Source organism: Aspergillus multicolor (genome assembly GCF_047715735.1).
Source record: "Aspergillus multicolor strain CBS 133.54 unplaced genomic scaffold BDW74scaffold_20, whole genome shotgun sequence".
Classification (NCBI taxonomy): Eukaryota; Fungi; Ascomycota; class Eurotiomycetes; order Eurotiales; family Aspergillaceae; genus Aspergillus; species Aspergillus multicolor.
Genome location: NW_027395971.1, coordinates 153,464 through 174,050, shown reverse-complemented (window position 1 = coordinate 174,050; position 20,587 = coordinate 153,464). Strand labels below are relative to the sequence as shown.

The following is a 20,587-nucleotide window of genomic DNA, read 5'->3' as shown; positions in this document are numbered from 1 at the left end:
CCAGTGCCGGATCGCGCGCCGTCGATGACATATACCTCAACGATATGTGCACCGCCAATATTGTCGATTTTGATCGTGACGGTAATGTGGCTCATCATTGGGGACAACCCATTTCAAACCTTCTTAGCGCTGAACCCGGGACTAAATGGCTCCCCGGTACTGAATGGATTCTTCGGCCTGAGAGTAATCTAACGCACGCACTTCGTTGGATTCATATTCCCGTCAACAATCCTACATGGATTGAAATTCTCCTGATAAAATGGACGATGCTCATTAAAAAGGAGCTGCCGCAAAGGACACAAGAAAATTATGCAATTTAATCAGGCATCCCCCTCGGGGCCAATACCCACACTCTCAATTTCACCGGCCTGGGTGTCAAGTGATAGGGGCACATATGTGGGCATGCATGCCATATTTGCACTTCGAAACGACAGAAGGTCATCAAAAAAATGCGAGATGCAATCCGGAGAGCAGCGGACTCCCCTTTCCCTACTCGACCTTACAGCAGTGGCCGTGACGAGCTTCTGATCCGGGCCTACCCTGCCTTATCTCCTGGGGGCCTGCATATCCGCCGGACTTCGGATCAAGTCTTCTACCCAAACTTGGACACCCAGTACCGAAACCAAGATCAGGTTGTTGATCGTTATCAAGCTCGAGCACGGTCCCCGAGCACAAACTCTATATGGTCAACCAGCACTGGATGGTCATTCTTGAGGAGGAAGTGGTCATTACCAGCCTCCCGCAGCGATGGGAACGGCCCAAGCACGACCCTTTCGACCTTTTTGATCGCATCGTGAACAGTTTTAGCCGGAAGCCCATATGTAAAGTACAGGACTTGGTAACGGTTATTGTTGACCAGTGTTGTGGAGCTTTTGATAGACATGCACCATCCAACGAGTATCAGTTCTTCGCCATGTTTGAAGCATCGATAGGAAAAGTGGCAATGACTGAGCGGGAACTTTTCAACCGGCTCCGAGAAGCATCTAATAAGGCAGCATTGTGGTTGCAAATTCACCAGAAACTGAACCACAGTCCAGACTTTGTGGACAAGTTTCTAGATTATTCTCCTGAAACAAGCTTACTTTATGAGGTAAAAGATATTCGTGATGAGATAGGCATGATTCGTGCTGTGCTAGATCACCAGAGACTGTTGTTGCCTAACCTCGGAGCACAGATGCACGAGCTTTATGACACACGAGCTATTGCTCCTCAGGAAAACTGGTTCAACGATAAGACCGATAAGCCTGACAAAGAGGTCGCCTTTCCTGAGCAAGACCGAGTCATCAATACGTATATCGAGGACCTGAGCCGAATGGACCGACAAGTAGCATAATTTTACGAATCCGTCTCCAGCGTGTTAGACCTCAAGCAGAAACACGCGGTCCCCTTTTGAGGCCCGACTGGCGCGCGAACAAGCTGCTGACACTAATCGTCAGGGCAAGACCATCATGATCTTCACCAGCGTGACCATCATCTTTCTCTCGTTGTCGTTTATTACTTCCTTCTTCACAATCAACATAGCTGAGTTCCCTCAAACGGCAGGGTCGGACAGTATGTTCTTGTCATTTGTCTCCAAGTACATCTTTGGCGTCGGTTTGGCAATTGCAATTCCACTCATTATGCTAGCGTTTGCGGCGCAGGACTTCAAGCTTGGATTTCAGACAATGCAGAACCTCTTTCGGGGGAAAGGAGCGACCGAACCATCGCCTACGACGAGCGGCGAGGGAAAAGTTGATGCGTTGACCTCATCACCTAACCATGCCCGCAGCTCGTTCTTGTCCGGGGTGCGGAGGAGGGAAATTCGCAACGGGACGCCTCGGACGCTGGAGGAATGTTGAAAAAAGAACATTAAAGCTCCATCGATGTACATTGTTGGTTCCTGAAATTCAGGGCAGCCACCAATCACGTGCTTCGAGTAGCATAAGCGCAGCCAATCAGGTTTATGACGGCCTTGGCCCACTGAACTGGCAGAGACTTGAGAAAAATGAAGCTGATTTAATTTGAATTAACGGAAGTAATCGCAAAAATGTAAAGTAGATATCAAGATCCCAAACAATGCAGGTCGTAAGCGGAGACGAAGCCCTGGGGTTCAGGCCAGGTTCGCATGGGTCGGGTTCCAGTCCGGGTCTCGGTCTGCGCGCACCAACACTTTTGATTTTGGAGGCTGACTTTTCTAGCGTCATCACTAAAATTTATCCTCACGCATTAACTCTCCGACTTTCCCCTCTGCTCAACCGCGGAGCTTCTGCACACCCACATTTCAACCCCAGAACTTCCTCCAGGAAGTCCCCCCTTTACTACGTCAAACTTTATCTATCTGTGAGGCGCGCGCAGGTCATTCCTCAGCGCGTTCCCCGATCTCGATCCAACCGCAATCATGGGTGCGTCGACCCCTCCCATTGCCGACTCGCCATCGCAGTCGTCTCGTCTTTGCATGCAGGATGCACCTCGGAGGCTAACAGATGGATTTGAACAGCGCCCGGAAAGCAAAAGGCCCAGAAGATGTCCCTCGGGAACTTCTTGGCTGACGAGAGTATGCTCCGAAACTCGAGTCTTCCCCGCGCACGGCATATAGCTAACCACCGTAGACTTCGGCTCTTGGGCCGATGAGATGGAGGACATGCCCTTGCCTGGTAAGTGGTATCAGTCCTGTTTAACTTTTGATGACCCTTGCTGATCTGATCGTCCTGTAGCCGGTAAGCGACCACCTTCCCGCGAACGCACAACCGTCCGATTGCCATGCCATATATATGATTCCTAACACGTCGCAGCTCCCGCTCCCTCCAGCTTTGGAGGCGACCGTCGTCCTCCTCCTGCGTCTTCTGCTGGCTTCGGTGGACCCAGTTTCAACGGTACAGCCTGCTCCTTGGTTTTATAGAGAGAATATGTGTATTGACTATGGTTGAAGAACGCGGCTTTGCTCTGAGGGAGCCCCTTCCCCTGCCAACTGAGCCCCCATACACCGCTCACGTCGGAAACCTTTCTTTCGATGCTACCTCGGCTGATGTTTCGGACCTTTTCGCCGAGTGCCAAGTCACCAATGTTCGTATCGTGGAGGACAAGTTGACAAAGGCTCCCAAGGGATTCGGTTACGTCGAGTTCGAAACTGTTGAGGGTCTTAAGAAGGCTCTTGACCTCGCCGGAGCCACCCTCCAGGGACGCGCAATCCGTGTCAGCATCGCAGAGCCTCGTATGTTCATCTCGACGTTTACGTGCAACGTAGTACTAACTATATTACAGCCAAGGAGCGCGATGTGAAGGAGTTCGACTGGACTCGCCGCGGTCCTCTGCCCGATGCCCCTCAGCGCCGAGTGCCTGACCGTTCTTCTTTCGGTCGTAACCTTGACAACGTCTCCGATGCGGGTAGCGAGCCTCGCCGCCGTGGTGGTTTCGAAAGTGACGGAAAGGTCCGCGACTTCTCGAACTGGGAACGTAAGGGTCCCTTGTCTCCCCCGCCTATGAGGGAAGGCCGCCCCCGCAGCAATGAAGGAGGCCCCGGTTTCCGAAGCCGTTCCCCTGCTTGGGGTGAGGGACGCTCTGAGCGCTCTCAGGATGGCTCTCGTCCTCCCCGTCGCGAATTCCAAGAACGCGCTCCTACCGCCGCTGAGATGGACAACCAGTGGAGGGCGAGAATGAAGCCCGATGCTCCTAAGCAGCCCAGCAACCCTCCTTCTCCCTCTCCCGCTGCCGCCGTGCCGGCCGCTGCCCCTGCTCCCGCCACAAGGCCGAAGCTGAACCTTCAAAAGCGAACCGTGACCGATGCTGCCGCTAGCCCTACCACCGGCGAATCGAAGTCTAGCATTTTCGGTGGTGCTCGTCCGATTGACACCGCCACCCGAGAAAAGGAAGTTGAACAACGGCGCCAACTCGCTCTGCGCCAGAAGAAGGAGGCTGATGAGAAGGCCAAGACCGACAAGGCAGAGAAGCAGAGGGTCGCCAAGGATGCGGTCAAGTCCGAGAAGCCCGGGTCGACACTTGACCCCAACGGCAGGGACCAGCAGGACACTCCTCGGGGTGGTGGTAACTTTGAGATCCTCCGGCGGGCCGGTGAGGATGAGAGCGGCATGAACGCCGACCAGGATCCTACGCAGAAGGCTGAAGGCGCTGCCGCCACGACCGAGGCCCCCAAGGCGGACGACAAGACGAACGGTTCCTGGAGGGCTGGACCTACCTCCACCGAAAACGCCGGTGACGATGAGGGCTGGAGCACCGTCAGCTCAAAACCGCGCAACAACCGCCGTGGTGGCCGTAACTTTGCATAGATTCATGGATACCCCCTTTGACCTCAATCAGCAGTCGACCGAAGCATCGCACCTGCAGAGACGATGTGTTTCCTCTTTGCACCGCCGGGGTGTCATTTGGTTACGTTGATAGCCATTTGTCTCTCATTTTACCTCTAGCCTACCGCCCTTCCTCGCCCCCTTCTATCTCACTTTCTCGCCCTGTCACCTTGGTTTTGTCCATTCCAGCATCTCCTCTTTTCTGCCGGCTAGATCTATGATGCTTACGTCTAGCCATCTTGTATTGTTGTTGTTGCCGCGCATGTCGAAAAGTTTGTCTGCCATCTTTTCCTTCTCTTGTTTTCCCGACCCTGTCTTGTTTTGTTTGAATCCGAAGTGGAGGAGTCGACGATACCTGAGTTAGCCACCCTAATCCTCCTCTCCCCTCCCCCCCTCCGAATTCTGTCTTGTTTGGGTCCTGGTGGGCGTGTGGAGTCTCAAATTTCTTGTTCTTTATCAGAGATGCCATGTCCCGATGACGAGACAGCCATGCGATGCGAATAGGATCACGACTCAACATGATGCGTACAGAGAATGAAGAGAGCATGATACGTTAATTGACCTGTTGCTTGTTCGATTTCGAGTAGTGTACCTGATCCGAACACCAGGATCTCGTTACCTAAATACTCCGTAGCTTTGAGTCATCGATGCCCATCACGATCACGCGATGTGGGTCGGCTTCAAGATCGATGGATGATCGTTAGATTTACTGGCCAGAGCCGCTTGACTATCATCTTCCAGTGCTAGGTAAACTGAGTTCCTCATTCGGAGCCCTCAAGAGACTTGGACATGTTCAATAGTCCTATTTTTACGAGTAGAATGCACTGTAGAGTATTTTTTCCTCAAAGAACGCAACATCCATAGTGGACACCAATAATCGACGATCCATCTCATTTCACCTCAGAAGGATAATGAACAGGGATCATGCAGCTAGTGCGATGCTAAGAAGGCTATATGGTCGCAGGATCACGGAAGATACCGTGCTATCGGGCCGACCAGCAGTCACATAACAGCCATCTCCCTTCCTTTGTAAAGTCACCCGTGCCAGATCCACGCCTCGCAGTTCTACAGCACAGCTTGACAATGTTGGCTCGCCGGCCTCAGCTCAGTACGCCTCGGGGCTATGGTATGCATTCCCCGCATGCTCTTGTATCCAGATACAAACTAACCTGGTGTTTTGTTTAGCCCGTTTTGGTCGAACTATAGGAAGTGTCTCACAACGATGCTCTCGAGCCCGAGTCTCGTTACTGACAAGGTAAGTACTCGACGCCCTCTTATCAACCTCTTCAGCGCCTATACTAACTCTTTGTCGAACAGTGTCAGATCCTCCTCCTCCCAAGCTAGACCAGACCCGCGCACCCTCCTCGCAAAGCAACGCCTCAACCGCCCCGTCTCCCCGCACCTCTCCATCTACCGTCCCCAAATCACCTGGATCGTCAGCATAGCAACCCGAATCACGGGCATCGCGCTCTCAGGCACCCTCTACCTCTACAGCACAGCATACCTCTCTTCGCCAGTGGCGGGGTGGGACATCGGCTCGGCATCTGTCACGTCGGCGTTCGGGAGCTTATCACCAGTCTCGAAATTCGCGATAAAGTTTGCTGTCGCGTACCCGTTTATGTTTCACGCGTTCAATGGCCTTCGCCATTTGGTTTGGGATACAGGGCGTGGGTTGACGAATAGGCAGGTTTCGCGTAGTGGTTGGGCGGTTGTGGGTGCTTCGGGTGTTGTTGCGGTGTTGTTGGCTGCTTGGAGGCCTGGGGATGAGTAGGTTTCAAGATACTGATAGCATGTCGGTTTGATATATCTGAGGTGGAAACGGAGGACTTATCTACGGAGCTTGGGATGGAGACATCTCGCTTCCGCCCCACTGAGCCCGAGCTCACCGGATCCCGCTGTCAAGACTCAAGACTCAACCACTGAATTTATTGTTAAGCAGCAAGCTCGCCACAAAGACGTCGGAGCAAACTGTAAGAAGAATGACGCGGAGTATATACAACTCCGAATCCTGTAAATCCGCCCGCCAAGCCCAGCGCTCGCGGATCAACACGACTCATTCGGCAAGGATTTCCAGCCGCGAGGTCTTTACTTTTGCACTCATGCAGCCGCCCCTCCACACCTCATTCCTCACTCCAACTCGCGTTCCCACCTGATCACCAGCCCAGCCTCCAACCTTCCCGATGTCTCCGTCGCCGTCGCCGTCGCTCTCGCATGGGCTGACACTCAGGATGTTTCTCTCCTCCCTACTTCTATCTGTCGCGCTCTTGAACACGGACACGGACACGGTCTATCCTCCCTAGTTGTGGAACGATCCCTCGAGGCAATTGAGCACTATGGCGGGGTCCTCTCAGAGTCAGAGCGATTCCAGAACTTTATTTTGTCGATCGTGTCACGGGGAGGAGGGAGAGCAGAGTACAGACCTTGACGATGTGCGTGCGCCGTGGATGGTTGAGTTGCGCTCCTCCAAAGCGTTCGTCACCTGGGTTGTGGCTATTGCGGTCTTTACGGTGTGTTTTCCCTTTATTCTAGCGTCTTACCATAGCTGATTGATGAGAGTAGGACGTTTTCATATATGGCATGGTATGCTCACACTTGTCTATCCGGCCTCGCTTTAAGTACCGGTAGTGCTGACACGACGGTCCAGATTATCCCTATCCTCCCAACGGTACTCAAAACCCGTGCTTCTATCCCGGAAGAAGAACGTACGTCCTCTATCCTCTACCTAGCAGCAGATCCCCCGACTAACAGGCAACGCAGTTCAAAAATGGATGTCCATCCTCCTCGCAGCCTTCGGTGGCGCCCTCTTCGTCGGATCCCGTAAGCCCTGCAACTCTAATCTACCCTAACCCAACCCTTAGTTTGACAATGACACGAATGCTGACACCTATCCTAGCAATATTCGGCTACTTTGCCGACAGATCCTCCTCGCGGCAGGCCCCCTTCATGATCGGGCTACTTGCACTCGCCGGCTCAACTGTGATGTTCTGGTTTGCGCGCACGATCAATGCGCTGGTCATCGCGCGCGCGTTCCAGGGTCTCTCTTGTGCGGTTGTGTGGACCGTCGGTATGGCGCTTATTGTTGACACGATGGGGAAGGACCAGGTTGGTGCTGCGATGGGCATTGTCTCGATGGCTATGACAGTGGGAACGGTCATGGGGCCGTTTGTTGGGGGTGTTATGTGAGTCCTCTTTCTTCCAGATGTACCTAATCCTGTGGTTGCTAATGATTTTGCAGGTTGTCGAAAGCCGGATACCACGCCGTCTTCGGTCTCGCACTAGCCCTAATCTTCGTGGACATCGCACTGCGCCTTGTGATGATCGAGCGGAAGAACGCAACGCAGTGGATCGACGACAGTGCTGCGCAATCTGACGCGGAAACAGATAGGCTCCTCGATACCTCCGCAACTTCAACTACCACTACATCTGTCATCCCACCATACGGCTACGAGGCCGTCGAGTCCGAGCACGAGTCCAACCGTGACGCCGACACCGAATCCCAACATCTCAACGCGAAGTCCAAAGCCGAAGGCTCCATCTTCACGAAATCATCCATGCCCCCCATGCTCCGCATGATCTGCTCCCTTACCCTCCTCGTCGTACTAGAAGCAACCCTCGTCGAGGCAATGGCGTGGGCTTCATTCGACTCTGTACGTTTCACCCTAACATCCCACCAATCCCTCTAATCCTTCCTTTCCTCTTTCTAATGCGCGCAGGTCCTCCCCCTCTACGTCCGCCGCACATTCGGCATGTCCCCGATGGGAATAGGTCTATGCTTCATCCCACTCTTCCTCCCCTCCTTCCTATCAACACTAATCGGATCCGCCGTCGACAAGCACGGCAGCCGCCCTGTCGCAGTCCTCGGCTTCCTCCTCGACATCCCCACATTCTTCCTCCTGTCCCTGGTAACAGAAAACACAGCCCGCGACAAAATAACCCTCTACGCCCTCCTCTTCGCCGCGGGACTCGGCGCGGCGCTCAAGACTGTGTCTCTTATGGTGGAGGTCTCTCGCGCCGTTGAGGATATCGAGCGGACGTGTCCCGGTGTCTTTGGGGAGAAGGGGGGCACGGCGCAGGCGTATGGGTTGTTTAATGTTGCGTGGTCTGGGGGGCAGGTTGCTGGCCCGCTTGTGTCCGGGTGGTTGGTTGGTCGGTGGGGGTGGGGGACTATGGTTAGTGTTTTTGGGGTTGGGAGTGCGGTTACGGCTGTGGTCTTGCTGGTTACTGCGAAGGGGTGGAGGAAGTAGAAGGACGGTGAGAAAGGGTGGTTTTGGTATGGATTGTAGGAACGGTGAGGGGTTGGATAAAATAGAAGGTGTAGACTGATATATGGAGAAGGATAGTAGAGACAGAGAGGCAAGAAAGTTTAATAATAAGCTTTGGATAGTATATAATTGACTGCGCTGTAAAAGTTTCTAAACGCCTGCACGCATAATTGGGCGAGAAACAGCTTGCACCCAGGTATATCCTTGTCCCACCGTCCATATCCATGCAATCATAATTCATGAAGCCCAATCATCCTAAACAAACCAGACCCAACCCAATCCCATAGCCAGTATATCCCGGGTATATATAAAACAAGAACCGTAGAAAGCAAAGCCAACTCCAAGCCCACCCGTAACGAATCCCGAGGTGACCAGTGACGAAGGGAAGCTTACCCAACCAGCGCCCTGATCCTCTCGACCCTCTCCATCGCCTTCTCCAACCTCTCCAGCCGATTCCTCTTCTCGACATCCCGTCTCTCCAGCACAGCAACCCGCTCCTCCAGCCTCGCCCGCGCCTTGCGCTCCTGCGCAACCATCTCATTCGCCTGGCTAAACAGCTGCGCCGTCAATTCCTCCAGCTCACTACTCGCCTGCGTGAGTTGTGTCTCAGCTGCCTTTCGGAGGCTCTGTTCGCGGCTGAGTGCATTCTGGAGCTCGAGAGTTTCTTCGGTGGAGGGGCGAGGCGTAGGAGTGCGCGGTTCCATCGGAGGCGGAGATTGGGTGAACGGCATAGGTTGGCATTGTTTCAAGCCCGGCGAGGGTGGTGGTTGGGACTGTGGTTGGGAGGACGCTGTGCTGGGGCGGCGGTAGGGGAGGAGCGAGGCAAGGGATGAGAGGCGGCTTTGGGTCGGCTGGACGACTTGTTGCGGGGGTGATTGTGAAATCGAGTTCGAGTTGGACGGCGAGTGTGAGGACGTCGAGGTCGAGGAAATTGACCGGCCGTTTCGCAGGGGAAAGGTGGATGATCGAGGAGGCGCGGGTTGAGCACGGAGCCGTCGCATTTCCGCTTCGTACCCGAGCAGTTTCTCTGCTGTGCGAGGCGGTAAGTTAGCTTCTAGCTCGTATACAATTGAGAGAATATCTAACATACACATCTGAGCCGCTTGCTCATTCAAGAACTGGACATGTTGCTCCAAATCCTTTACCCGGCGGCGCGTAAGTTCTGCGGGGTGAGATTGTGACTCCGGCGCCTGGCCGCACGTCGGACAATTCTTCTCCAAGCCTGGGCCTCGAGGGACGCTGACGAGCGTTGTAGACGTATAAGCGGTTGCTGTGCTTGTCGCCATGATGGTATCGTCTTGTTAGGCCATCGACGATATCAAGAATTAAGAATAAGAATAAGATTGCGGAGTGGCCAGGTGGAGGAGAAGGATTTAAGGAGCGGAAGGTGAAACCCAGGGACACAACAAAGCCAGCAGCGGCCCCAGCCCGCGACCAAGCCTGGAACGCCGAGCGTAGGGGCCGTCCGAGGACGGTGTAGCCTAAGGGTCCGCGCTCCCAGCGCTAATTATAGTAAGCCACCGGCGTCAATAGTCGCGCAATGAGCTGCGATGCCAGCCAGGGGTGTCACTGGCATCGTCAGTTCGACGATCTGCAGATATCGATTGATTGTCGATCGATTGGGATTCGGGCTGGGATTTGTTTGACTGTTCTTGCTTTTTCAACGGTTATTTTGCCCTCCACAGTTCGGGCGTTTAGCACGTGCATCCCCACCCCAAGCATCCATTTTGTTATGGGTCTGGTTTCCAAAAAGGTTACTACCTGTCACAGACTCACAAGTGAGGATAGATTGCATTTCAACAAGAAATCAAGTTTAAGAATGGGATGATCAGTACGCAGTTTACAATGAGTTCTATGCCTGACTCTGCACAGCTTGAAGGGTTGGTTGTAACGCTATACTGACTACCCTCTGGCCTGCATGTGATGATGATCTACCTGTTTTAATAGTAAAAATGCAGCAAGTGCGGGCATGGTCTACAGGACTTTATGTACTTAGGACTAGCATAAAAGGGTTTAAATAAAGCATGTTTTGCTTCATCAGCTACTTTGAATGCTTATGGTCTCTAGACTATATCCAATTAGTAGTAACTGTTTCATATCATAAGCATGGTCAACACAATAATAATATATCGCTTATGCCATGGATAATCCGAGATGTTGATACTCCTTACATGCAGGCCAGAGGGTGGTGTTGTTGCTCCAATCACTCAACTTCCTTGAAACTCATCCTTGCGCATGCAAGTCCAAGCCGGCCGGCATTCCACCTAGTCTTCTGCCATCCGGACCCTTACATGCTGACCCTGCAAAGCTTTCAAACATGAGGCCAATTGTTCTTGCGCCACTATAGAAGCCTGAAGAGCTGCTAGGAACGGGTCACTTGTGGATCTCAAAGCACCTTCAGCAAGATCCTGTGCTTGGGTTGATTTGGTTTTCTGTGAGACAGGATCGGTAGAGGGGCCAGGGTCAACAACGCCTAGCACATTTTCCTGGGGAGTGTTGTCAGCCTGTGCAAAGAAGGCGACAGCATGCGGATGCGCGCCGCCTCCAGGATTTTTTGGAGCGATTTCTTCAGGGATTCTTTGCAACATGGTCATTTTGACGTTTTGTGAGGCGGGATCGGAAAGGGTATCAACACCAATACCTGCCAGATACTCCTGGGATGAATGGTAAGCTTGTTCCTGCTCGGTAGGTACCTGGTTCCGTGAGTGCACTGGATGCTCTGGGTCTGGTCGACGAAAAGCCTCCAGTCTTTCTTTCCACGATCTATTGTCAGATATGGTGTCAAAAGTATTCTGTCTGACGGCGTCAAAGGGAGGCTGGAGTGGGACAGTAGTATCCAGTCTCTCGTCCGGAGCGGGCCGCTCGCGAAAAAGTGCCTCCAAGTCAGGCTTTGGGCGGAGAGAGTCTGTGGAGCTGTCTTGTCTGAGTCCTGAATCCAGGAGTATCTGCCACCGGCGGACAGGTGCCAATTCGAGTTCCTTGAACGTAGATGGGACGAAGTAGAGTAGAATAGCGATGACTGTGACAGCAATATACACACCTAAGACGGCAAATGAGGAATCATGATTTGTTGAGGGATCCAGGTTCTCCGCTGCGACGTAGCCTAAGTAGATTCCGAGTCCTATGAGGAAGGATCCGAGAGAGTAGTTGAGAAGCAAAGCGGGTGTTTGAATCATTATAGCAGAGCTATAAGACACTGACGCCCATCGGTTGCGATCTCGGAAGTCAATAACGAGCTTTCGTGCCTCCTCCATCAGGTTTACTTCTCCTGTACTGGTGCTGCTATTTTCGCTGCCGTCCTGCACTGACGGTCGCTCCACGTCTCTCTGTCTTCGCAAGAGGTCGCGAATCATCCGATCTACTTTCTCACGCTCCTTGGATCCACTAGGTTTACTGAGCCAGGTTTTCACATCATTGGCATCGAATAAGCCGCTGAGTTTACGCTGGAGCAAGCAGGAATAGAACACTGACAGGAGGGCAGTGACAAGGCTAATGATAAAGGCAGCTCTGGATGTCCAATGCACCGAGCCAAGATACTCCGTTTGAAGAGCCGTAATTGCCACCTAGGTTATAATAGCAGACTTAAGAACTCATATCTTGTCAGAGACTCTGATTTGGTACATGGTCGGACTAACGAGCGTGAAGACTCACCGCAACTGCCAGCATGGAGTAGTCCTCTGATAGTGACTTCTTCAACACCATAGGCTCGTCACCCTTGGACTGTAGTACGTACTTTTCAATTCGGTGTACAACATCCTCGGCGTTGGGAAAGATCAGCAGGAGGGTCGATGCATGGAACAAGCCATTGGCGTAGAAGAGTCGTGCATATATGTCTCTGATCGATCGAAGGGTTAGAACCTCGCAGAGTTCGTAGGTCCCCATAGAGAGCAGTGGCAGGACAGAAAATATGAGACCTGCAATATCAAGCCCCCAGTTTGGATCCATGGTTATAGGATCCGTCGAACAGAGAAGGGAATCATCTCGATGACTCGAGAGATGTTCAGCTGCGGGGAAGGATCGAGTTTCGGGGACAAGCCACTATCATGACGTGCACATTGCAGTCTGGATTAACAAATAAAGATTGAGGACGTGTCCCAAATTCGGAAAAAGAGCAAGTTATCTCTGCTTCTGCGAATCTAACGAAGTATTATCGAACTACCGATGGTATGTTGATGGAAGACCAAGGCCAAACCGACGAGAAACCAGACCCTACGATGATGACAGCAAGAACCCCACTCCCCCCGCGCGGTCTAAATATATATCTTCCTAACCGGTTTGCACCTCGGAAAGCCTTCAACCTCCCATCAATACTACGAACTTCCTCTATAGTTGAGCCAAAATGTCTATCGGCGTCGCGATCATCGGTAGCGGTGAGTAGTACTGGTCTCCCATCTTTTCGACTTGCCTACGGAGTAATGAATTTGGAAAACTAACGACGCAGCAGGCATCTTCGCCAAGGAGCAACATCTCGTACGTCACTCAACTGATGCACCAACTGCAGCTGCCTTGCGCAATCCGTCGCATCTGCATCAGCTTTGGCGGCTCATATCCTGACCCTGAACCAAGCTAACAAAGTCTACATCCAGCCTGCAATCGAAGATGCGTCCACGCTTTCACTGAAAGCAATCTACTCGCGCTCGCTGAAATCCACCCAGGGTCTGGCGGAAGGTCTGCAGGGTGTAGATCTGTATTCCGATGACTCTGGCGCGGGGAAAAGCTATAAGGATCTCCTTGCGAGGGAGGATATCAAGGCTGTTGTTCTAGCGTGCGTATAGCCTGCTTTTTGTGCCCCCGGGTTCGGGTCATGGCCTGTAATGAGACTTACAGGCCATGGTCATAATGGCGCTTTACTAACGTCGATAGTCTCCCCATCCTCGCGCAGCCGGCGTACATCAAGGAGGCCCTGGCTGCAGGAAAGCACGTTCTGTCTGAAAAGCCAATTGCTAAGGACCTTGCTACTGCGCAAGATCTCATCAACTGGTACAATGACAGCGCCAATGTTGACAAGTCTAGGACCCTTTGGGGTGTCGCGGAGAACTACCGCTTCATCCGCAAGTGGCTGACGACCGCAGAGGAGGTGCAGAAGCTCGGAGGCGTCAAGACGTTCCGTGTCGTCGTGAGGAACAAGGTCGGAACGGAAGGAAAATACTTCAGTATGCCCCGCCTTGCGACTACTTTACTTCTACGAGTTTCGGAGTTGCTGCTAACCTGGTATAGACACACCCTGGCGCAAGACGCCGGAGTACCAAGGCGGCTTCCTCCTCGACGGCGGTGTCCATACCCTCGCCGGTCTTCGTTTGATTCTCGGCCGCAGACCAAACAGCCTGAAGTCCCTCTCCGCGCAGACGAGCCAACTACAAGAACACCTGCCTCCGATTGATACAGTGGACGCACTGCTGACGACAGCGTCGGGCGCCCCGGGTGTTCTCAACCTGTCATTCGGTTCTGAATTCAAGGACTCCGTGCTCGAGTTTACGTGCGAAAAGGGTGTGGTCTCGCTTGTTGATGACCGATTGACGGTTAACGGCGATGCGACCGATATCCCCTTCGAAGGAACCGGTGTCAAGGAGGAAGTCAAGGCATTCGGAGAGTCAATTGGTGCCGGAAAGCTGAATGACAAGCTGCGTCCTGAGGAGGCGTTGGCGGATCTGGAAATTTTGGAGTCGATGATCAAGAGTGGCGAAGATGGTGAGAGGAAGACGTTGAAGCTGCAAGAGTAAAGACACGGGGGAGTAAACTGTGGATCATGTTCATAGGGCGGCGGCAGGAATAGAGTTCTAGAAACGGCTAGTCTAAGGAAAGTGTATTGACTAAACCAGAAAGAGGACTTCCGTAGGGTAGAGCTCAGTAGCCCTATCACGTGCACACAAGCCACTCCGCTCGCTTAGCAAAGGGCAGTCGCAGCAGTCTCGGGCGGCCAACCCTCAGCGCGAAATTTCGAGACCGATTTCGACCGTTCGACAACTCCAGCGCCAACGGGACAAACGACAAGGTATATTATTCTTCGCAACCTGCTCGTCAAGAAGATATCGTTGATGCTAATTATTGCGTGAAGATGGTCCTCGCTAAGAAGCACGTCCCTATCGTCAAGAAGCGTATGTCACCACCTGCCTATCCATTGTCCTGCCCGGTTTGAGTCGAAGAGGAGGATTTGAAAATTGGGATACGATATGAGGAAAGAGGAGGAATGAGTGGAAAAACCTGATTGCTCGATGATTCTTGGAATTGGAAACGAACGACGAACAACGACTCGAAATACACAAGTTTTATGTGATCAAGTCAACTGACTGATCATCATGTACAGGCACCAAGCGTTTCACCCGCCACCAGTCCGACCGCTTCAAGTGCGTGCCGGAGTCATGGCGCAAGCCTAAGGGTATCGACAACCGCGTCCGCCGCCGCTTCAAGTCGAACATTCCCATGCCCTCCGTACGTCACCCTCCACCCGCCAAATTAGAGTCGAATCGAACAATCGATGTTATGGAAGTGAAATGGAAGTGAGGCTAATACCTGGATAGATCGGTTACGGCAGCAACAAGAAGACCAAGCACATGATGCCCTCCGGCCACAAGGCTTTCCTCGTTCACAACGCTAAGGACGTCGAGCTGCTCCTCATGCACAACCGCACCTACGCTGCTGAGTGCGTCCCTCCACAACTCGCTACATGAACCAAGCGGAGGAACTAACATGTCACAATAGGATCGCCTCCGCCGTCTCTTCCCGCAAGCGCGTTGACATCGTCGCCAAGGCTAAGGCCCTCGGTGTCAAGGTCACCAACCCCCGTGGCCGTGTCACCACCGAGGCGTAAATGCATAACCTGCATTACGTCGGCACCGATTGAAACGAAAAAAAGCGAAAATGATTCTGGGAACGAATTGATAAAGCGCGGGCATACGGTTACGGTTGCGGTCTCGGACGATTGGACTGGGCTGAGCTGGGCTGGAGGACGGTCCATCTTTTGCTGGACTGGACAAGGGGTGGAAAATGGGTCGGATTTTTTACTATACATACCCTACCATCCATCTATCCATTTAAATACCAAATGAGTTGTTTAATGGATTCGCGGTCTTCTCGGTTGATTTCTTTGCTTGCTTGGTGCGGGATGCTTACCCTGTTGGTGTCTGGGATTCAATGGATGGAGTTTTCTTTCGTTTTGATGCTGTCCCTCGTAACGAACGTAGTATGGTCGACCCAGGTTTCGCTTTCAGGTTCGATTCTATATTCATCACTAGAGTGCTCACCAAGCCAAGATGGATGGTAAGGAACGTTATCGTTCGCCATTGCCTATTTTGCTCGATTGGTGGACGTAGTCTATAAAGTATATTCCTGGTATACGCGGTCTATCAAAGGCAACGCATCCAACTCCCAGTACAATGCACCATGCACGCCACCCAGACAAGCACTTTTATATATCATCGCATCGAATCACGCACTCCCAGCAGCAGCCTCCGCAGTAGCAGCAGCAACCTCCTCAGCCTGCCTCTTCTCCGAGATATCAACCATCCCCACGCCCTCAACAAGCGCAGCAACACCAGTCTTGCCCTTCTTCCCACCCTTCCCCCCCTGCCCGACCCCCTCATCCTCAACCCCAAACTCCCTCACAATCCCATCCCCATACACAACCTCATTCTCCACATCCTCAACCCACTCGGGCACCTCCGTCGGCCCCCCAACGCCCCTAAGCGGTCTCGCCCAACTGGGCATCTTACTGCGGTACTTCCACTCCCCATGCGCATCGCCGTACGCCACAGCGTGCAGGAAGATACCGAGCTCATGGACGCCCGGGTCCGTGTACAGCTCTGTCCCGCAGACGTCGCACTTTTCGCCGGAGAGACGCTCGCCCTTGCGTCGTTGGTAGGAGGCGACGGCCTCCTCGTGCTCTTTTGTCATTATGGCTTCCGCGACGGAGGAAGAGGTGCCGGGGGGGAGGAGGGGTGGGGTTGTGAAGTGTGTGCGGTAGGAGCCTTGTTCTTTCTTCTCGGAGGTAGACCCTTGCCCGGATGTTGGTTGGGGGTTTTCTTTCTTGTTTTCTTGCTGCTGCTCTTGTTCTTGTTCCTGCGCGGGCTCGGAGGGTGAAGGAAAGGATTCCTTCGGCGTTTCCGCCTCAGCGGCCTTCACCTTCTTCGCCTCGACAGGCGCGGTATCAGGGACCTCCGTCCGTCCCATCGCCATCAACCGCTCAACAATCTCATCATCCATCTCAGCGCTATCGTCATCCTTCCCCAACTCCGGCCCAAAAACGCGGCGGTTACTATAAATCGGATCATTGCTAATCGGGTGTCCCAAGAACTGCAAATGCACGCGGATCTGGTGCGTCCGGCCCGTCAGCGGGAAGCAGTGCACGATACTGTAGCCTTCGCTCTCGTTCGTGTAGGACGGGGGCGGTGTTGCGGGCCTGTCGCCTTCGCCTCCCGTGGGAGGGGTACTAAGAGACGGCGGCGGATAATACGCCAGCCGCCTGAATTTCGTCTTCGCTTCCTTGCCCGTCGCGCGGACGCGGTTCAGTCCGACCTTTGGGCTCACGCTCATGATCGGTTGGTCGACGACTGTTACTCCGTCGGGGAACCGCCCCTTCACGCGCGCGACGTATTCCTTTTGCACTGTCCGCTCTCGCAGCTTAACGGTCATCCGGTCTGCGCCTTGCACTGTCTTTCCGACGAACATGACACCACTCGTCAATCGGTCGAGCCGGTTACAAGGGCGCGGGACATACGCGCCGCCGTTCTGGATGCGCAAAATCTCCATGACGGAATTATAGTGGTATCGACCGGTCGAGTGGACGGGGACGCCAGCGGGCTTATCGATGACGAGGAGGTCTTCGGACTCATGGATGATGCCGATTTCGTTTCCGGTCACGGGGGGTTCGTGTCGGTGGAGGGTGTGCGAGATGACTTCGCCATTCTTGAGGACGGTGTGCGGGCCCGCGGGCTTTCCGTTTACGCAGACGTTGCCGCTTTCGAGGGCTTTTCTCTTGGTCGCCGAAGAAAGTCAGTACGTGGATAAATTTTGGGGTGTAGATGAGTAAGGGCGCGTACGTAGTAGCCCGGTTCGCGGTCGCGGAATTCAGAGGTGAAGATGTCAATCAACTCCCGGTTTCGCCAGCGCTCTTTGCAGTGTGTGTTGTAGGTATAGTGGTATGGGTAGACGCGACGCAACCCTCCTTCAAAGTAGTAGTGGACGGGCAGCCCCTCGCATGGTGTGATGGCGACTTTCGGCGGTTCCTGGACGGGATCCGGAGGAGGCACCTTCAGTGTGGTGTCGACAGGAACGAGGGACATGATGGGCGCCGGAATTCTACCTCGACGGATGAGGTACTCGGCGATTCGAGCGGAGGGAGCCAGGAGGGGTGAGCGGGGTTGTGCGTTATGTGCTGGTTGCTAGAAATTATGGAGAGAGAGAGAGGGGTACAAAATGTTCTGCGGATGTTCCTGACGCCACAGGAAATTTATTATTTTCGCTCAACACCTTCTTATCTACCACGACCATGTACGTCCAGAGTGTCTCTCCACAGCAATTAAGGATAGGGCTAATAATACGTAGCGATAGAAGAACGCCTTCTACTCATCGAGTGCTTCTTTCAGAGGGATCGGTGCATAGAACGAGAATCTCTCCTCGGGATCGTAGCGTCTCTTCACCTGTTGGAGCTTCTCAAGTCTCCACGGCTCGTACCCATACCACGCCCGGACTCCTTCCTCTCCAGAAGCATAGTTGACATATGCGTGCAGCTCGGTAGGGTTATCGGTAGCCTTCAAGAGGATGTCTCGCAGCACATCTCCAAACTCCAAGGCGTCCTCCTCTTCCTCGTCGCCATCAGACAGGTAGGCAATGACAGGAGAGACCAGCAAGTCGTCGAACCGATGAGGGAATGCAGTTGCGTTTTCAGGTCTTGACTCGACGCCTTGCGCCGAGTACTGCTCGAGAAGGACCATAGAAGCGTTGAAGGGTGAACCCTCTCCGGTGCCGTTTGCGAAAACGTTGAAGAACTCCTTCTGCGCCTCGGGATCGTAGCGTGGGAAACTGATGGGGAACCGCACCTTGTTGGCCTCAGCTGCGCAGCCTCTCGAGCCGACGGCCGTGTTGATCCACTTGGGAATGTCGGTATAGAGGCCGACGGTTTTGGCAAGCGCAGGTACCTGAGAGAGCTCGCGGAAGGGGTCAATGATTTCAGGCTCGATTTCATCAACACCCTCACGCATAAAGTTGGCAATGTAGATGGGCTGAGATGTTAGGGGGTTCTGTCAGAGCTTAGAGGGAGAACTTACATTCTTAGGGTCTAGCAGTGGAACGCGGACGAGGTATGTCCAAACGAAGAATTCGGGTGGCTGGATATCAGCGAGTTCGTTGAAGATCTTGAACAGTTCCTCGGACTGGTCACCGGTGAATTTGAGCTGCTCGTATGCCCACTTGCCTCCCTCTGGAACGTCGTAAATCTTCGAAATGACTGAAGTTACGATTCCAAAGTTGTGGCCTGCACCTCGCATAGCCCACCACAGATCCTCGTCGCCTTCGTCTTCCGAGACGGTGATGATCTCGCCATCTGCTGTGGCAAGTCGCAAGGATAAAATTTGGTCGGCAGCCATGCCATACTTGCCTTGCATCGTACCGTGACCACCACCTAGGGCTGGTCCGAGGTAGCTAACGCACTCGCAAACGCCATGAACTGTGACCGTTAGCCTGGGCCTGATCTCTGTGAGGCCGGCTTACCAGTGTGTTTCCCATGCTTGAAGAGAGCTGGGATCAATTCCGACGACTTGATGCCACCTCCAACCGTAACCGTTCTACCATCCTCCGCGATCTCAAACGAGTTGAGTTTGTGCATCCAAATCTCCATACCTTGGTGTATCCTCGACAAGGACGAGATCGATCCATGACCACCGTTGACCGCAAGGAAAGGGATCTCATTCGCGTTGGCGTATCTGATCTATGTCTTGTCAGCTATATACCAACCATCTATGGTGAGTAACTTACAGCCTTAGCCACATCTTCTTCCTCGGCAACCTCAACGACAACAGTAAAATTCGGCGGGTGATAGTACGACCATCTCTCCGTCGCTAGCTCAAAGACCTCTTCATCAGGAAAGTAGATTTCTGCGCCTTCAGAAAGTCGACTCTGCAAGGTTGTCTCGATATCGGCACGGCTAGGGAGGAGTGCATTGCTGCCGGTAGCCAAGAGAGCTAGGCCAGCAAGACCGAGGTAGCGTGATGAGGGTCCCATGGTGGCGTGAGTTCCAAGGAGGTAGCAATGGTAAATAATTGGGCGTCGATGATGGCAATTTAAATGAGCGGGCGAGGAATGTATACTTGTTTAAACATGCAGCATTCTAGATGGCGGGATAAGCATTCCTGACGACACGCCTCTGGTTCGAAAACGGACGATAAGAATGATGAAAAGAAAAAGAGAACCGGTTGCAGTGGATGGCAGATGGACTTTTTAAAGAGTGCTATTGGGAAAGAACGGTGCCTCGACCTGAAGAGGCAGGCACACTCGTAAAGTCCGGAGGCCATTCTATCTCCACGCCGAAACCGACACCAAATGTTCGAGGCTCTGCACCTCATTTGGGTGCTAGTATGGCTAAGTTGACATTGATCTACATAGTCCAGAGTGACAGAAACTATGAAAACGTAGATCGGTTGTGTTTATGGGTAGTGACAGGTTGATGGTGCCGGAACATACATAGATCGCTTGGCCAGGCGTAGGAACCAGCTCGAGCCACATATATATATATTCTAACGCATATGTAGACAAGTCACGGTCGCAAGCAAATCACGTAGATCTACCACCAAGTCCGATTTTAGGCAATCTGTATAAAATAACCTTGTATGCATGAATCATGGCCGACTCGGCCATTGTACTGCGGCAGTATCAACAGTGACGGCATCTGGACCTCGGCTCGTCTCCCCGCGGAAGTGAGCTCTCGGCCTTTGACATTTCAACCTCACCTCACCAAACCTCATTCTACATATCACCTTTAGGCCCGTTGGTAATACTAGAATTCAATAAACGACGATTTCGCACTTTCTCAACTCAATAAACCTCATAATCCGA

The 20,587-nt window shown here is 53.0% G+C and overlaps 10 protein-coding genes across 10 annotated transcripts; 7 read left to right on the top strand and 3 right to left on the bottom strand.

Annotated features, from left to right (window-relative positions):
- The first annotated feature begins 3 nt into the window (after positions 1–3).
- On the top strand, positions 4–501 carry BDW74DRAFT_53005 (uncharacterized protein). The gene has a single exon (XM_073733066.1). It carries the CDS (start codon positions 45–47, stop codon positions 318–320), a length of 276 nt encoding a protein of 91 aa, XP_073581893.1. The 5' UTR covers positions 4–44; the 3' UTR covers positions 321–501.
- Positions 502–1,546, top strand: BDW74DRAFT_53006 (uncharacterized protein). Its single transcript, XM_073733067.1, has one exon. The coding sequence runs from the start codon at positions 683–685 to the stop codon at positions 1,331–1,333; it is 651 nt and encodes a 216-aa protein (XP_073581892.1). The 5' UTR covers positions 502–682; the 3' UTR covers positions 1,334–1,546.
- Positions 1,547–2,009: 463 nt separating this feature from the next.
- Positions 2,010–4,888, top strand: BDW74DRAFT_156754 (translation initiation factor 4B). The gene is given in 7 exon segments (XM_073725039.1): positions 2,010–2,381; positions 2,477–2,533; positions 2,589–2,633; positions 2,649–2,651; positions 2,772–2,852; positions 2,909–3,190; positions 3,241–4,888. The coding sequence occupies 7 exon segments, from the start codon at positions 2,378–2,380 to the stop codon at positions 4,260–4,262; spliced, it is 1,494 nt and encodes a 497-aa protein (XP_073581891.1). The 5' UTR covers positions 2,010–2,377; the 3' UTR covers positions 4,263–4,888.
- A 308-nt stretch (positions 4,889–5,196) lies between these two features.
- BDW74DRAFT_52963 (uncharacterized protein) lies at positions 5,197–6,155 on the top strand. Its single transcript, XM_073733064.1, has 3 exons — positions 5,197–5,406; positions 5,466–5,535; positions 5,604–6,155. The coding sequence occupies exons 1-3, from the start codon at positions 5,235–5,237 to the stop codon at positions 6,049–6,051; spliced, it is 690 nt and encodes a 229-aa protein (XP_073581890.1). The 5' UTR covers positions 5,197–5,234; the 3' UTR covers positions 6,052–6,155.
- A 368-nt stretch (positions 6,156–6,523) lies between these two features.
- On the top strand, positions 6,524–8,630 carry BDW74DRAFT_52941 (MFS transporter). Its single transcript, XM_073733063.1, has 7 exons — positions 6,524–6,787; positions 6,840–6,860; positions 6,925–6,982; positions 7,038–7,097; positions 7,174–7,459; positions 7,516–7,927; positions 7,994–8,630. The coding sequence occupies exons 1-7, from the start codon at positions 6,614–6,616 to the stop codon at positions 8,522–8,524; spliced, it is 1,542 nt and encodes a 513-aa protein (XP_073581889.1). The 5' UTR covers positions 6,524–6,613; the 3' UTR covers positions 8,525–8,630.
- Positions 8,631–8,655: 25 nt separating this feature from the next.
- BDW74DRAFT_156748 (uncharacterized protein) lies at positions 8,656–9,970 on the bottom strand. Its single transcript, XM_073725038.1, has 2 exons — positions 9,633–9,970; positions 8,656–9,572 (listed from the first exon to the last, which is right to left on the bottom strand). Exons 1-2 carry the CDS (start codon positions 9,826–9,828, stop codon positions 8,932–8,934), a joined length of 837 nt encoding a protein of 278 aa, XP_073581888.1. The 5' UTR covers positions 9,829–9,970; the 3' UTR covers positions 8,656–8,931.
- An 836-nt stretch (positions 9,971–10,806) lies between these two features.
- On the bottom strand, positions 10,807–12,487 carry BDW74DRAFT_180031 (uncharacterized protein; the record flags this gene model as incomplete). Its single annotated transcript, XM_073729626.1, has 2 exons — positions 10,807–12,105; positions 12,194–12,487. The coding sequence occupies 2 exons, from the start codon at positions 12,485–12,487 to the stop codon at positions 10,807–10,809; spliced, it is 1,593 nt and encodes a 530-aa protein (XP_073581887.1).
- Positions 12,488–12,827: 340 nt separating this feature from the next.
- Positions 12,828–14,352, top strand: BDW74DRAFT_156745 (Gfo/Idh/MocA family protein). The gene is made up of 5 exons (XM_073725037.1): positions 12,828–12,912; positions 12,987–13,012; positions 13,129–13,307; positions 13,406–13,695; positions 13,760–14,352. The coding sequence occupies exons 1-5, from the start codon at positions 12,882–12,884 to the stop codon at positions 14,260–14,262; spliced, it is 1,029 nt and encodes a 342-aa protein (XP_073581886.1). The 5' UTR covers positions 12,828–12,881; the 3' UTR covers positions 14,263–14,352.
- A 135-nt stretch (positions 14,353–14,487) lies between these two features.
- BDW74DRAFT_156741 (60S ribosomal protein eL32) lies at positions 14,488–15,754 on the top strand. The gene is made up of 5 exons (XM_073725036.1): positions 14,488–14,534; positions 14,598–14,637; positions 14,847–14,971; positions 15,061–15,182; positions 15,242–15,754. Exons 2-5 carry the CDS (start codon positions 14,598–14,600, stop codon positions 15,348–15,350), a joined length of 396 nt encoding a protein of 131 aa, XP_073581885.1. The 5' UTR covers positions 14,488–14,534; the 3' UTR covers positions 15,351–15,754.
- A 213-nt stretch (positions 15,755–15,967) lies between these two features.
- Positions 15,968–19,756, bottom strand: BDW74DRAFT_169086 (uncharacterized protein; the record flags this gene model as incomplete). The annotated part of the gene is made up of 7 exons (XM_073726939.1): positions 15,968–16,516; positions 16,661–17,512; positions 17,578–17,787; positions 18,178–18,759; positions 18,805–19,202; positions 19,247–19,463; positions 19,511–19,756. 7 exons carry the CDS (start codon positions 19,754–19,756, stop codon positions 15,968–15,970), a joined length of 3,054 nt encoding a protein of 1,017 aa, XP_073581884.1.
- Between the last annotated feature and the right edge of the window lie 831 nt (positions 19,757–20,587).